General features: G+C 37.9%; 1 protein-coding gene across 15 annotated transcripts in view; it reads left to right on the top strand.

The window, feature by feature from the left end:
• The window catches only part of LOC121945745 (focal adhesion kinase 1-like), a 79,152-nt gene extending 69,930 nt beyond the window's left edge, over nt 1-9,222 (top strand). For 11 of the 15 annotated variants that reach the window (XM_042490068.1, XM_042490057.1, XM_042490059.1 and 8 more), the window contains 7 exons: nt 783-822; nt 3,014-3,117; nt 3,376-3,384; nt 5,210-5,365; nt 5,895-5,975; nt 6,148-6,233; nt 7,027-9,222. In XM_042490068.1, the coding sequence (XP_042346002.1) occupies nt 783-822; nt 3,014-3,117; nt 3,376-3,384; nt 5,210-5,365; nt 5,895-5,975; nt 6,148-6,233; nt 7,027-7,153 (603 nt within the window). In that variant the 3' untranslated portion in view covers nt 7,154-9,222. The remainder of the gene's footprint in view (nt 1-782; nt 823-3,013; nt 3,118-3,375; nt 3,385-5,209; nt 5,366-5,894; nt 5,976-6,147; nt 6,234-7,026) is intronic. The other 4 variants (XM_042490058.1, XM_042490072.1, XM_042490070.1 and 1 more) reach the window with 1 other exon arrangement.
• Nucleotides 9,223-15,836: the final 6,614 nt, after the last annotated feature.

The raw sequence follows: 15,836 nt of genomic DNA on the forward strand, positions 1-15,836 counted from the left end.
ACAGAGTTGTATATCGATGTCTGTTGTGTTCTTGATGCCAGCAGAAGTTGTTGTAGCAGTCTGAAGCTGCCATGGGTCAGATATTTCTGTCTCTATAATTCATCTCTCTGCCTGTCCTCCTCCTCCCATTCAATGGCTGTGGTTTGTGGTGGGAAAATCTCCTCTCTCTGTGTGTGTGTGTGTGTGTGTGTGTGTGTGTGTGTGTGTGTGTGTGTGTGTGTGTAAAATGCTGTAGTAGAGTATTTTGGGGTGTTGGTGGTTGTCAGACCTCAACACTGATGGCTTTCAAAGTCGACTGTACTGTTTTTCTCACACAGGAAAAGAAAACAAAGATTCAGTAATAATACAACAAAGTAAATATATAACATGTGTGGCACCACTGCAAAGTTTTGTGGCATCATTTTATGCTCACAACCATCAAATCACAAAGACATGCTGCAGGGTTTTTATCTGGCTTTAAAAGGGTAGCACTAACAAAAGAAGTGCTTTTTTTCCTTTTTGTTATCCCTGCGCAGCCAGACAGAATATTTTTGTTAACATAAGTTACAGAGTGCTAGAAAACCACTGAAAACGGAAACAGCTCCTCGACTGGAGACGTGTGTGTGTGTTTTACAAGAACAAATTGAGACGCTGTGTTGTGTGACAAGTAAATTAAATTGGATTCCCTGCATTTTTCAGGAGGGTTTTTGCACGTGAAGTCCTAATTTCCTGTGAAGCTTCTGATTATGTGTGACTGAGAATTTGCTAACTCATGTGTTGTTGTTGTGTTTGTTTATTTGCAGACAGGAAACCAGCACATATACCAGCCCGTTGGAAAACCAGGTAATAGACAGGCCTGTGCCAGTCTGCAATTACAGTCACACAATCACGATTGGTTAGGGTGTCTGCAGGTCCTTATTCTTAAAAAGTAAAAAAATGAAATTTTAATATGTGAGATCCTCATTGCCACAAACATTTTTATCTTATTCCACTGATCATCTTTTAATTTAGAAAAGGCCAAATTGTTGAAAAATTTTGAAAAGTCATGTAAATTTTGTTTTGTGTGATAAAATTGTTATAGTAATCTCCTGTGGATAACCTTCCACATCTTGTAATATAACGGCAAATTTATTTTCTGTAGCTGTCGACAAAACATAGCTCTAATATATGTCGATATGTGACGATTTTCTCCTCTCATCCCTTCTCTTCGCTCATGTATGCCAACTAACTGAAATTATGTTCCAATGGAGTTTGAATCTCACATATTTAAAAAAAAAAAAGTCAGGCAAATGCTGAAAAATCATTGTGGATCCTTGAAAAGTCATGGAAAAGTTTGACAATTTTATTCATGTAAATGTGTGGGAACCTTTTTTATGTTTGCAAAAATATGCCAAGTTCTTGCTTTCTGCATGAAAATCTACATTTCTGATGTTTCAAAACTTTTAACCCACGACTGAAGGTTTTATACATGTACTTACCTGCTGGCAAAATGTAGATTAAAATAACTCACTCTAATAACTATATTCCTACAGAAAACTTTCCTCTGCACAGGACTTCAGATATGCCTTTACACTAATCTGCAATGCTTATATAGTAAGACAAGGATTTCTGCAAAAATTAGTCTTAAAATAGTTAAAAATGATCTTGAATATGTCTTAAAGAGCGTTAAAATTTAGTTTCTGATACCTGTAGACACCTTGTTGTGGTTTTGTTTTTCTGTCTTTTCATCCTGTCTCCTAATCCCCCACAGTATGCAGTTCACACATTTACCGTTACATAGATCTGTTAAGCTACAACTCATCCTCTATATACAGTTTCTGTGTATCTCCACAAACCGGCAGCTAGTGTCAATCTGTGTGTGTCACTGTCTGCCTGCAGAGTTTACAGTCTGTTGCCACAATACGGTAGATCTGATTGTGAACTCTGCAGCCTGTTGGCCTGCCAGCGAGCAAACCAACCTCTGTTTATATGGACTCAGACAGCGTGTCAAGCCCAATATGTTGTGTGTGCTCGAAGCGTGAATATACCCACCGTGTAAACAGCTGAACACAGGGAAAACAGAAAAACATTCGGCTTGAAATAGTTTTACTGTGGGGAGATTTTGAAAGACAGGTTGCATTTTTTTCTGTGTACCATTGTCTGTCAGTTTTCATTTTGAATTTTTATGTTTTAAATATTTTTAGCGTGAAGAGACATTTTCAGTGATAATAAAAATAGTATTTTCGTGCTTCTTTTCCATATCTACAAACACAATGTCAAAAGACAGTAATAACACACTTAAGAAATATGAGGGAAAGCAAATAACAAAGGAAAAAATGATTATTATAAAAATGTATTATTATATATGATTATTATTACAAATTTATTTATTATTTACCAATTTATTTATCATGTATTATTATTAGTAATAGTATTAGTGGTATTATTATTAGTATTAGTTTTATTATTGTTGTTTTTGTTGTTATCTTTATAAACTTTCCAGGTTTATTATAGTGAATGGTATTTTCATGCTTCTTTTCCATATAAACCAATATAATGTCAAAAGACGTATGAAGAACACACCTAATAAATAAATAAATAAATAAGGGAAAACTTTTTTAAAAAGATCATAATAACAAATTAATGAATTAATTACATACATACATACTGATAATAATCATAACAACAATAATAATAATAATAATAATATTACTTAAATGACATACCCTGCAAAATATTCTTCACTGTTCTTATGTAGAGCTCAAACAGTTAGTTCATTAGTCATTCTAGAAAGAATTATTGGCAGTTATGATATGATATCATGCAAACATTTGCTGCTCCTCTGTGTTTAATATCAATAATTACTGAACAGTAAAAATAAATCTTTATTTTGTTGATACTGGTATGAATTACCACATTAGTTGCAGCAGGACTTCAGTCTCTCAGCAAGAGCTGCTGAAGAATGTAAATGAACAATTTGTCCATAAGTCATATGTATGACACTGTAACATTGTGAGGAGAAATCATTTTTACTTTTATGTGTTGTTTCCTGCAGAGCATGCGGCTCCCCCAAAGAAACCCCCTCGACCCGGCGCCCAGAGCCAGGTGGGCAGCCTGGCCTGTCTAAATACTGGAGACAGTTACAATGATGGAGTCAAGGTACACATCCACCAACACACACAAACTCCAAACAAAAATACTTGTTCACAAACATGCTAATAAAAAAGAACACATAAGAATACACAGACACAAACCGACAATTACAGTACAATACAATTATCAGATAAACAGGTTGCATGTTTTTAATGCTTTAATATTTTCCTTTTATCTTCTTTTCCTTTGGCTGCTCCCACCCCCTCTCCTCCTCCTCCTCCTCCTCCTCCTCCTCCTGCACCCTGCCTTACTGTTGACCACTAGCCCTGGCGGGTAAGCAGCACACTGTCTGTGTGTGTTTACTGTGCGTCTTGTCTGCTAGTTGATCACTACCAGATTTATGAATCCTCCCTCCATCACTTTTTTAGATTTCTCTCTCCAACGAATCAAATTCTGCATCCCAGTTGTTGTGTAAATACCAATTAGATTTTTTCTCTTCTTAGTCTTTTTTCTCAAAACTAACATCCAAATATGCATAGTTGTGTTTGTTGTCTTATACTAACAGTATTTAAATAATTTTACTTTAATCACGCTTGAAAACATTTTGAACAATTAAGCATTAATCATGCCAGTTTCTAGGCTGAAGTGAAAAACTTTGTTCGTGCCAAACTACATTTGATAAATAGTAGAGGAATCCCTCTTGTGTTGCTTCGTGTGAAGTTTTTCCCTTTTTTCCATGTTGTACAGAACGTAGAGCCTTTTGAGGGGGTGACTGAGTGACCACAGTGTTGAAAAGCTAAATTAGTAGCAGAGATGGATTTAGAGGAGGCAAGTGGAAATCACAATTTGAAAGTTTACAGTTAAGCATCAGTCAAGCAAGGTTAGGTTTAAATTGACAGATTAACCATATCTGTTTGTACCAGTGTGGGACTGCCACCCAGTGGCCAGAATAGATAACTACACTTGAGATGAATAGAAAGATACCTTGATGATCCCGAGGTAAATCCAGGCATCGATCAGAAGAAATATAAGAATTAAAACACAGTAGACACCAGAACTACTTTAGAGAGCTGCCTCTATCATACAGTGTGTGTTAATGGAGGTATTGCAAATGTAAGGTGATTAAACATTTATAAAAATTAAAAGTAGAAACAATGCAAGATTAATGATCACCATGCATAATGTAGGAAAATGCAAATTGAAAGTAATTATATGAACAAAGACAAATACAGATTGCACATGAGGCTAACATAGCCAGTAAATTACATTTCAGCAAATGGTTATTAAAAAGTAAAAACAGTGCAAAAGTAATGATTGCTGTGAAATATTTCAAATATAATTTAAAGGTAAATCGTGCACACTATTGACATAGGCAGTAACTGACCGACAGTCCCGACGTCTAATGACAAAATGCAAATCAATTTCTCACATTCATTCATTCATTCATTCATCAGACATGAGGTTACTCATCAATCTACTCATTTACTGTCTATCAGTCTTTCCCAACTGGTGGGTTGCGGTCGAAAAAGTGGGTCACGGGTCCATTCTGACTGGACTGTAGGTGACTTGTGAACGTGTCGAGATTGTGAAAAAAAATAAAATAAAAAAATCTTTTTGAATTTTGAATTAACAGTGAATTACTGGCACGGGGCTTTTATTTTGAAGTGCCTTTTCTATTAAATTTTGCAATATGATTCATTTCTTTATATTCTGTGAGTCAGCTTGGTGTTTACATTTTGTGAAATAAATCTGAATATGTGGTCATTTATCTAATGTGTGGACTTTGAACTAATGACTAAGGAGAAATCAGAACCCTGCGGTTGAACCACTTGGGAACCACTGGTTTTTAGGACAGTTTCTTCTGTATAAGGTTACAGTGTTCATCAGTTTTGTTCTCTTGACTTTGTCTGAACTGTTAATCTACTCAGCTATTTAAAAAGCAGTGTTGTATGTTTCATTTTCTACCACCAGATGGGTGAGAAGCTCCCTAGTTAAGTAAAGGCATGATTGATGCACGGCTATAACCGTGCAGGATGCAGACTCATATTTTTCATCAGAATTTTCTTGTGTTTGTCATCACCCGTTCTCACAGATTTGTAGTTGTATGGTTGCTCAGTCGGCCTGTCACTCACAATTCTTTTGTGCTCTTGTGGTTCAGCTGCAGCCCCAAGAGATCAGCCCGCCCCCCACCGCCAATCTGGACCGCTCCAACGACAAGGTGTACGAGAACGTGACAGGATTGGTCAAAGCTGTGATCGAGATGTCAAGCAAGATTCAACCCGCTCCTCCAGAGGAATACGTTCCAATGGTCAAGGTAACCGAGACACTCTAACACATTTATCTCTGCACCATTGTTTCTCAGAGGCTCTCTGAAGTTTCTTTTTTTTATCTCTTGAGCTGCAAACCTTGACCCTAAAGCTCGGTGTTACACAGATGAGTGCTGTTCTGTTTATGCAGTGTTATGTTATCTTCCCTTGACCGCTGTGACACCTCGTTTTAATTAAAAGACACTGTGCAGCTCCTCAGAGGGCTGAAGACTTCCCAATGAATAATTTGTGATTCATCTGTTAACCAGACTCTACAGTTTTGACATTTTAACCTTGCCTGATGTTCCTTCTAATTGTGGTGATTAAATAATTCAAATCTCCTCCGGTGTCCCTTTAGCTTACACTTTCATTTTCTTATTTCACTCTGGTTATCCTCGCCCCCATCACTATAACTTAAATTCTAAGGCTGGTGTTTTCTGCATCACTTTATGACATGTTATTATAAGGCTACATGTGCAGCTTATGGTATTTCTTTTAAATAATGTGTAAATTCATTCCCTGATGTGTGTCTTTCAGGATGTGGGTCTGGCATTGAGGACGTTATTGGCCACAGTGGATGAAACATTACCACAACTTCCAGCCAGTACGCACAGAGAGGTAAAAAGCACACTCACCATAACTGTAACATACACTCACACACACTCATTGTGTGTTTTTTATAATCTGTCATAATAATAAGAATAAGAAGAAGAATTATCAGTAAAAATTGGCATTGCTATTTTTTTCTACCAGACTGACAGATATTTAATGATCTGCTTTTCTTCAACAGATCGAGATGGCACAGAAACTCCTGAACTCTGACTTGGCAGAACTGATTGGGAAGATGAAGTTAGCCCAACAATATGTGATGACCAGGTAGGTTCAGATATTAACATTAGTAATGTTATTAATAATATAAATTAATATAATATCTATAGATGTAAGGAAGCTGAAGCTTGCGGCTTAATTGCCTGTCAGTGCCTTTACAGTGGAAGGCATTGTTAAGTTTCCTGTTAATAGACAGCTACCCTCTCGATTTATTTTCTACCCTCCACCTACCCTCTGAACTCAGTCAAGGTTTATTTTTGTATGTATTCTTTATTTACAATTTTACTGTGATAATGTACATTTTTTTACAACCATATTGTTTTATTTATTTGATTTGATTTGATTTGATTGACAAATTCCCAGTTTTATTGTTTTGTTGTATTTTTTGTTTTTGATTTTACAATTTTATTTATTTATTTAGTGAGTTACTTTAATTTCTATTACGATACGATTCTACCTCTCACATGTGATATGATATGTGCAATCACTACACTCCAGAAACTTGTCGGCTGTGAAAATTTGTTTGCTGAAGTTGTTTTTGTAGTCTTTTTATTGCACTAATCAGAGGCACACCTAATTCATGTATACAGTATAATCATAATAAAGACATTCTACTGTATTAAAGACTAAGAAATCATATTTAGTCTGTCTTATAAATTATCAAGACGGCATCAGACAGAAAAACATTTTCACCTCAGGACAGAAGCTGTCTGCCACAGGGGGGCGCCTGAGTCACAACTAGTCATGCCAGAGTATTGTCCTACTGATCTCACTCACGAGTCTGTCCAGCTGTACCACTGTGTTTAAGTGATGTGTCCGTGTGTTTTTTGCTCTGTCCCAGTCTCCAGCAGGACTACAAGAAGCAGATGCTAACTGCAGCTCATGCTCTTGCAGTTGATGCCAAAAACCTGTTGGACGTCATCGACCAATCACGGCTCAAGATGATGTCGCAGCCCCGCCCACACTAGCCCCACCGCACCTGAGCTGACCAACAGGAAGTGGTCTGCATCGTTCTGGTTCGCTGTTAGCAGTGGGGAATTAAAGTGACGTCATGATGCGTGAGGGTTATTGGAGCTGAGCGCTTTACATCAAAGGATGACGGCTCCGACACTTTGACAACAGTCCGTGAAGAATCATTAGATGTTGAATCCTGTGTAAGCTGAGGTCGTCTCTTCGCCACTGTGACTTTCGTATTACAAGGACAGAGCAAAAACACTCAATCAGGGACTCGGCAGCTTCTCTCTCCTTGACTGTAATATAATAATGAGAGGAGGACAAGCGAAGATGAAGATGATTTTTAAACTGAGGGTCTCGACCTGAGATGAGCCTGATTGCTGCGGTATAAAAACTTCACACAAACACTCAAGTGGGAACGACTGAATCTGTTGACATCCGGTGAATTAGTCTTTGTGGGATAACAGTCTTCTAAGCAAAGCCATGAGAACCTGATCGGGCTGCGTTTGATCTGCAACATATCTGCATGAAACTTCACCACAGGATTGGACTCAGATGTCAGCCAGCAGCCAAGTCAGTATGTGTTGGTGTCATGTGTTGTGACCCCGTGGACGTGTACGTTCTCCTCAGTTGAAATACATCCACGTCACCATGGATTCTTTTGAATGGGCAGATCAAATCGTGTGTCTGTTCAGCTCTGGTTACGTCGGTGCTCTGAGCGGATGCTTCAACAAGGAAATTGAGACTTCCACCCTGCATTTCTTCTCCCGTTTCTCTCTCCCATTCATTCCCATCTTCCCTCCGTCTCACCAGGTTTTATTTATAGACTCAGAAACTGCAGAGGAGGAGATGGAGGGATGAACGGAAGTTTAAACTTTAGGGCAGTCTAGCACCGGTCTGCTGACTGAAGAAATACACAAACTAACGTCGTCTTTTTTTCCCGATTTCACTTACTTTCTTCTTTTGTTGTCGCCTCTCCTTCGTGAAGTCTTCCTCAGCTCCTCTCTGAGCCGCTTTTAAGACTCCAAATGTGAAGTATCCAAGTCTTTTTGGGTAAACAACGCAGACAGGAAACTCCTTAAACTCAGTTTACTCTTTTTATCGGCTGGCTCCATGTTTTTTTGTGTTGTTTCAGCAGTCTTCTTCCTCTACTAAAAAAAACTGTTACTTACAAGCAGATATTCAATCCCAGCATTGACTCTGATGAGCAAAACCAGAAAAAAAAGTGGATTTTGAGGATTCAGTCTGAGTAACTGGATATTTGTCCCAGAGGAAGACAAAGACATCATGTCTCAGACTTGTCACTGAGCTTGACTGAACCTATTTCTGTGAGGACGATGTGTCCTCTCCTTTCTCCTCACCCACAGTTCCAATATCGTTCCCCAAACGCGACTGGTGTCACGCCTTTAACTGTCCCCTCACCCACAGCCGGTGTCACAAAGTGAAATTACTGGGAACACAAACCAACCTCACAACTGGAATCTCTGCCAGTTTCTGTCAGGTGTAACTCTTTAAATATGTCCCTCCTAACAACACACACACACACACACACACATGAAATGTGGAGCCACATGACTGGAACTTGTCTCGCAGACACAAAACACTGAACTGAAAAAACAACAGATCACACGTGTCTTTGTTAATAGTGACCCCACATGGAGTATGACATACTGCTATATGAAATATACTGGTGACTGTACTAGTATAGCATGATATACTGGTATGGAGAAGAGCATATTTGCACAGCACCAAAAAAAAAAAAAAAAAAATCTTAACTTTTTTTTAACCCTATTTAACCCTGATTTGATTTCCAGGTTTTGCCAGCAATGAAACTATCACACATCTGGGTTTAATGGGGATAAAAAAAAAGTTAAAAAAAACAATCTATTTTATCTTGTCGTTGCGTAAATCTGCTCATGTTGGTATATTGTAAGCTATACTGGTGTGAAATCACTGGTAAATTGTACAGAACTAGTACTAGTAAACACTGGTTTTTATTTTGTCTTCTGGGCTAAATCAGCCATCTTGTCAAATAGGAGGAGAAAAAAACAACAAAGAAATAAAAATAATGACGAAATGGAAATCAGGCTGTCCACATTCTTATCTGTGATAAAGGTTTACTGGGAAGTATTACATTTCAGGTTTTATATCTCCATGAGTTAGTTTTTTATTTAATGTTCATGTTGGCAGGGAAAGAAGGCTTCAAAGACACTGATTTAAATCCACTTTTCACACATTGTAAATGTCAGGGTTTTTTTTTATTTACTCCACTACTTTTCTTAGATAACTACTTTACAAATTAAGATTTTTTCACACAAACCAAAAATATGAAAATATACAAGTGCAGCTGAAACAGTTAGTGGATTAAGTAGAAAATTATTGCCCACCATTTCTTCTGTGTAAGTTATTTTTCATGCAAAAAATAAAAAAAAGAAACATTTTATGATTCCAGATCTGATACATAATGTATGTGCGGCATTGCTGCATTTTCTTGTAACGATTTTAATAATTTTTTTTAATTCAATTTCTTTAAATCTTTTTGCATCTGTACTTTTACTTTTAATACTTAAATGCATTTTCCTAAAAACAAATTTACTTTAAGTTTATTTAACAGTAGGCTTACATCATTTTAACTACTGCAGAAGTTCTTTTTTTTTTTTATCAGCTTTCTTTGGTGTCATGTCTCCAGTCCTGGCCATGTGCCATTGCACACGGCACCAAGCCTGCCATACATAATGTTTAGGGGGGTGTTACCTATTCTAACAGGTGAGTTAAGATCAAGTGGGATTCATCATTGAGCGCACCTGGGTAAGAGAAAATTTGTGTGGTTAAGAGCGTTTGGTGCATCTGGAGTTGACTTGTCTTATATTTTCTCTTACCAGAAAATTAAGGGAAAATATAAGAGAAATTTAAGAGAATGTTGCTGCATGAGGCCCATTGTCACGCTCTAAATTTCTCGCCTGAAGTCTGACAGGGATGCCTCTGCACCTCTACAGTCAGTATCTGTAGCTTGTTGTCTGAAAACTTGAGTTTGCTTTTTCTCTCCGCCATTTTTCTTCCTCAAGCGTTCTTGGTGTGAATGCAACATTTACACTTTGCCACAAGGTAATTGCACTCAGCTGCAGATCTTTATGGCTGTGTTTGCTCTTTAATATCGTCAGCACAATCATTTTTGTATATTAGACCATGAAATGGGACAGATGGCAAGTGTGGTGTAATTCATGATGCCATCAGAGGCTGCGGCTGATTCTTTGTGAATTCTCCCCTCAGTGTTGTGTCGATAATAGTGGTTAACTGAGGTCTTTCATCCAAAAATAAGACTTCGGTTATTTTGTTATTCCCTGGTTGTGTCAGCAGGTTTAGGATTTAGGACAAAGGTGAACGGAGCCTTCCAACAAAATTTAGCAAATTAACAACTGTAAAGGTGTATACAAGCAAGTCATTGTTTTATTGTTTTGCTTATCATATGATACATTTTACATTACAGTTGGGACAACCCATTAGAATCAGGCACAGTACAACTTAAACTGGAAAGTTCCTGAGATTTGAAAAATGGAACAATGCCGAAAAACCTGCATCCAGCCAGACTCAAGCCATAACACATTATTACAATTATTACAATGAGCATTCATATATACAGGGGAGGCAGAGTCCTGTCAGTTTTTAAAATATCATGTATTTGTTTATACAGTGGTATTAATAAGCTTTATGTTTCAGCAGAATTACAGAGCTAAACAGTCTTTACAAGATACATTACATTATATTACAAAATACTGCGGTTACATTTGGAGACAGTGGTGTAAATCCCACTGACTTCAGCGTGACAGCAGTGATAACACAGCTACAGTTAATAGCAGCAGTGCTTTGTGTGTGTGGATGGATTCAGCTCCGTCAAAGTTGCACAGGTTAAAGCTGTTGCAGCAATTGACAATGTTTCCGTTTCCATTTGAGTCGACTGAGGCAGATGAGGCTGCTCCTGTGCATGTGGCCTCGCTGGCACATGACTTCGATATGGTTTTGGTCGAACCTGAACAACACACACATGCACAGAGCAGGGTATTGGAATTAGTTATTTTGGTTACACAGTGGTTTAGCTGAATTAAGAAGGATGTATAGGCCCCGAGCTGTAAAGACTCTCCAATTAAACAATAAGACCTGCTTTAGAGATATATTTAGATTCAATATGCTCCAATGGGACATTTTATAAAAATATTGAATCAGGAAATCTGTAGTTTTCCACATTCTTGAACAGGGATCTGTTGTTGTGTTTTATCGTTACCTAAAATGTCGATGACAGTCATGCACGTGTCCAGCGGCACCTGACATGTCCGGGTGCTGTTGTTACTGTTGCATGCGGCATTAGTGGCAGCAGAAATGCACACATAGCAATCCAATGACAGCACTGCAAGTGAGAACAGAGAAACATGATGTGAAGGCGGACGGAAGAAAAAGAGATGAAGCACATTATATTAAATACACAGCAGTCATCAAATTGCATCTACTGATGAAAGTTACATGGAAAAACATTGTGCTCTGAGGCCTGAAGCAATGAGAAGAAATGCTGATATTTATGGATATTTATTATTTCAGTGTTTTTGTGTTTTTGACAGTGTTTTGTATGATTGTTTAATAGGTGGTTGCGTATTTCTACTTCTCATTATAGAAGGGAACAGGGAATCCACTGACCTATTTTAAAGCTAAACAATGCAATATTTTCCTAAAAAAAAAACCAAATGAATCCCTCTCAGTTATCACTTATGACTCACTAGAACTGTGTGGCAGTGTTTTTATGTGCGGAGACTCTGCGCTCTAGCTGTATTTTCTTATTTTCTTTCTACACAGTGTTGGGGCTTTATGGGATTTGACACTATGAGTGTCCGAAAGCAGCACACAGAAGGAGGCTACATAAAATCACACACACACAGCACAGAAGAACTGAAATGTTGCAAATGAGAGTGAATCTGGGATTCATTTTTACATTTGCTGGCGATACTGTTTACAAACAGTAGTGGACAATTCTTACATTTTATACCTTTAATACAGCTGCCTTCTTCATTTATTCATTTGTTTTAGGTCGTGGTGTTTTGTAGTAACAACTGTCCTTGATTTCACTTTTTCAGACTGTGTGAGAATCCTAATGATGTTAGCTCTCACAGTATACTTGAGAAAATATCTTGATAATCTGTTAAAATTGTAGATTAGAATGAATTTAGATGAGTTTGTCCTTGGTGTGACAGGAATGCAGATATTTCTGAGAATGACGCACACAGGAGATGAGTCCAAGGTTGTACCTTCTCTAACAGTGCAAGCATTAGGAGACAAAATGAGGCTCCCGGTTGTCTGCTCCTGGAATAAAGCCCACAATTAAAATGCCAAATTTATGGCAGATTCCGATTTGTTAGATATTTTCAGTCTGACTCTAGAAGAAGTACAGGACCGGAGAAACGTTTATGATACACCATAAAGTCGTGTAAAAAATCCCCCAAACTAGAAATACGGCTACTCCCAAAGACAGCATTGTCAAAACTTGTCAGGCTTGCTTCTTTAATTATAAAGAGTATTGAAAAGAAGGCTGCATAGTGTTCCTCCCTTTCAGTTTATTGTTCTGCTGTCTCATGTCATCGTGATGATGCATCACAGTAAACACAAAAATAATCCAAGATGAACACATGAACAATTTATACACACTGAAGTCTGGAAACCCAAAGACAAGGTATCATTAAAACATTCCCTATTGTTGTGAAAGTTACAAATATTCAATTACTTTTTTACTTCTATGTTTGGTACACATTTCCAGTATTATTACATTAACTCTGAAGCCACAATTAGTAAAGACACTGCAAAAGTCTCAAAAACATGGCTAAACCTCATGAATAAATTGTGTGTGGGGTTTGTAATTTTATTCAAACTTAAAAATTTCAGTAAAAATCTTAAACTTGACCACACAAATAGCTAATAATCACCTAGCTATAATCAGTTCTACTAAACAGAAGTAGGAAGTACATTCACTCAAGTACATTTACTTCTACTCCAATATATCTCAGAGGGAAATATGGTACTATAGACTCCACTATGTTTATCCGACAGCTTTAATTACTTTGCAGATTCAGATAATACAAAATATATTCAACTAATACATTAATTCATTAATGTAATAATATAGATTAAGATAAAAAAAAAAAAACTTCATGGATCATGCTGGGAAATTCACAAGCTAGAAGCGGTATATTAAGTCATTAAAATGAGCTCCAGCTTTACCAGCCACAACATTAAATTAATGAACACATTCAGGCATCAGTGAATTAGAGTTCAATAATGTAGCTGAGCATCCTGACTTCACCTAACTGGATAATTCATAAAACAGAGAATGGGACAGAAGATGTTGTGACAGCTTCAACAGCAACGTCTGCCCTTTTGTTTTCTCGACAAAACCACACATTATACAAACAGCAGAAGCTCCCACCATACTTTTCTCTGCCCTACGGCAACTCATGGAGGGACACACAATACAGAACTGTCTGATTCAATTTTTTTCTGAAATGTGCAGTTCTGCATAATCAGTACTTTTACCTATGGTACTTTATTTTGATGCTAATACTTTTGCCCTTCTACATGAGTAAAATTTTGAATGCAGGACTTTTATTTGAACCAAAATATTTCCTCACAGCAAAATCTGAATACCTTCTACCACTGCTTCTAAATCTTCATCAAGTTCACATCTGACAGAAAACAGACTGATTTTTCAAGGTGTGAGCAGTAATTTCACTCTCACAAGACTGATTTTTTTTTTAGCAACCCTGAAACTGATGTTCTCCCGACAGGATTTATACTGCATGTTGCTGCCTCTTAGCTCAGCAACTAACCAACCTTACCCTGCCTGCTTATTTAAGTCACAACAAAAGCCCCTGGTCCTTTGACCTACAGTTTAAGGAGTCTGAGGTGAGCTCGTACCTGGAGAGATGAGGCAGGAGAGAAGCACAAGGCCCAGCAGCATCTTTTTGACAGGTGTGTGTGTCTGTTCACTGCCTGAACCTCCGCTGGCAAACCTGGTGTGCCCTGCTCTGTGTGTGTGTGTCTGTATATGTGTGTGTGTGGTTTCTGTTGTTTGTTTTACAGAAGCTCCTCTTAACAGCAGTTCCACCCACATCGCCATCCACCACCGTGGCACTGAAAGCATCTTGTAAATGTCACGTTTTGTGTGTGTGTGTGTGTGTGTGTGTGTGTGTGTGTGTGTGTGTGTGTGTGTGTGTGTGTGTGTGTGTGTGTGTGTGTGTGTGTGTGTTGGACATTCCTAGATCTTGTGCGGTTTCACAGAAACTTGTCCTTTATTTATCTGCTGCCAATCACAGGCACAGATACAATGTGGCTCTTTGAGTGGTGCAGCCATTCACTGAAACAGCGTGTGTGACAGAGTGTCAGTTTGAGAGCGTCAGTGATGCTGACAAGTGTTATGTCATGACTTCCTCTGTATTTCAGCTCAACCTGTGCTGCAGGGCTTCTTGAAGAGCTGTTGACTTTCTTTTCTTTAGTCAAGAGGGAACTCCCATTTCTATTTTAATATAGACTCTATGAAAAAATGTATTAGGAGAAAGACATAAAGAAGAGTGAAGTGTGGATGTTAAAGCGGCTTTAACCAGGATTTGTAGGCTATAATAACAATGTGTCAAATGAAAACTTGAGAACAATAAGACAAGGTGAAAGGGGTTCTTGGATATATAGTTTTTTTGTTGAGGTACAGGTCACTGTTAAGCCAACTTTATGGTTTCGGTTCACTCTCTCTGCTCTCATAGAAAGCCAAAGTCATGATGTCACGTTCAAGCTCTGTTTCACAAGCCTCTGAGACTCAGTACAAACATTTAGTTTTTTTTATCTTCCTTTCTGAAAAAGAATGTTCCCGGGGTTTTTTTTTCATATTCTGAGACAAAATGTCTGTAATAAATTGAAACCTTCACAATTTTATACCTGTAGTGAAAAAAAGTTGTCTTTCACCCTCTGGCAGCATGCTGCAGCATGGGTACACACTTTATCGTATTGTTTTCATCCATATCCATGATACTCACCAACACTCTTTTAAAGCTCTTTCAATTTTCTAGTTGTAATCTCCACCGTCTAAAAAGTGCAACTGCTCCACTCGCTCATGGACCCACCACACCTGTCGATCCATGTCTTTTAGCCCACGAACATCTAGGTTTTATGCGAAATGGTATTTGTAAGGGCCATTGAAAAACCCTAACTCTAGGTTGGTGGAGACCCAATACAGAGCTAAAAGACAGTGAATAATGGACTTACATTCATCAGGAGGACAATATATTAATCCAAACAAAAGCTCGCTCTGTAAGTGGTGGAACAACTTCTAACATATCGATGTAAAATCTATACATGCTAATATTCTCACGACTTGTCCAGTGGCTAAAAAATTCAGTTACTGCAGGTTTTAAAAATGTCCATTTAACGGGTTACATTATGTGCAGTAATTATCTTTCAGCCTCACTGTGAACAAAAAGACAGCATTATGCAATATGTTTTCACTTGATATAATATGCAGATTTTTGAAAATATTTATCCCTTGAAGACATTCTCAGGACTGACGGCACTCACGTCATCCTCATATCTGTCACATCACATCTGTCCAGTGTTACCAGAGGAATGCACCAGCACACACCCATCAAACACCCATAACACACCCAGCAGACACCC

This window comes from Plectropomus leopardus, chromosome 7, assembly GCF_008729295.1.
Source record: "Plectropomus leopardus isolate mb chromosome 7, YSFRI_Pleo_2.0, whole genome shotgun sequence".
Lineage (NCBI taxonomy): Eukaryota > Metazoa > Chordata > Actinopteri > Perciformes > Serranidae > Plectropomus > Plectropomus leopardus.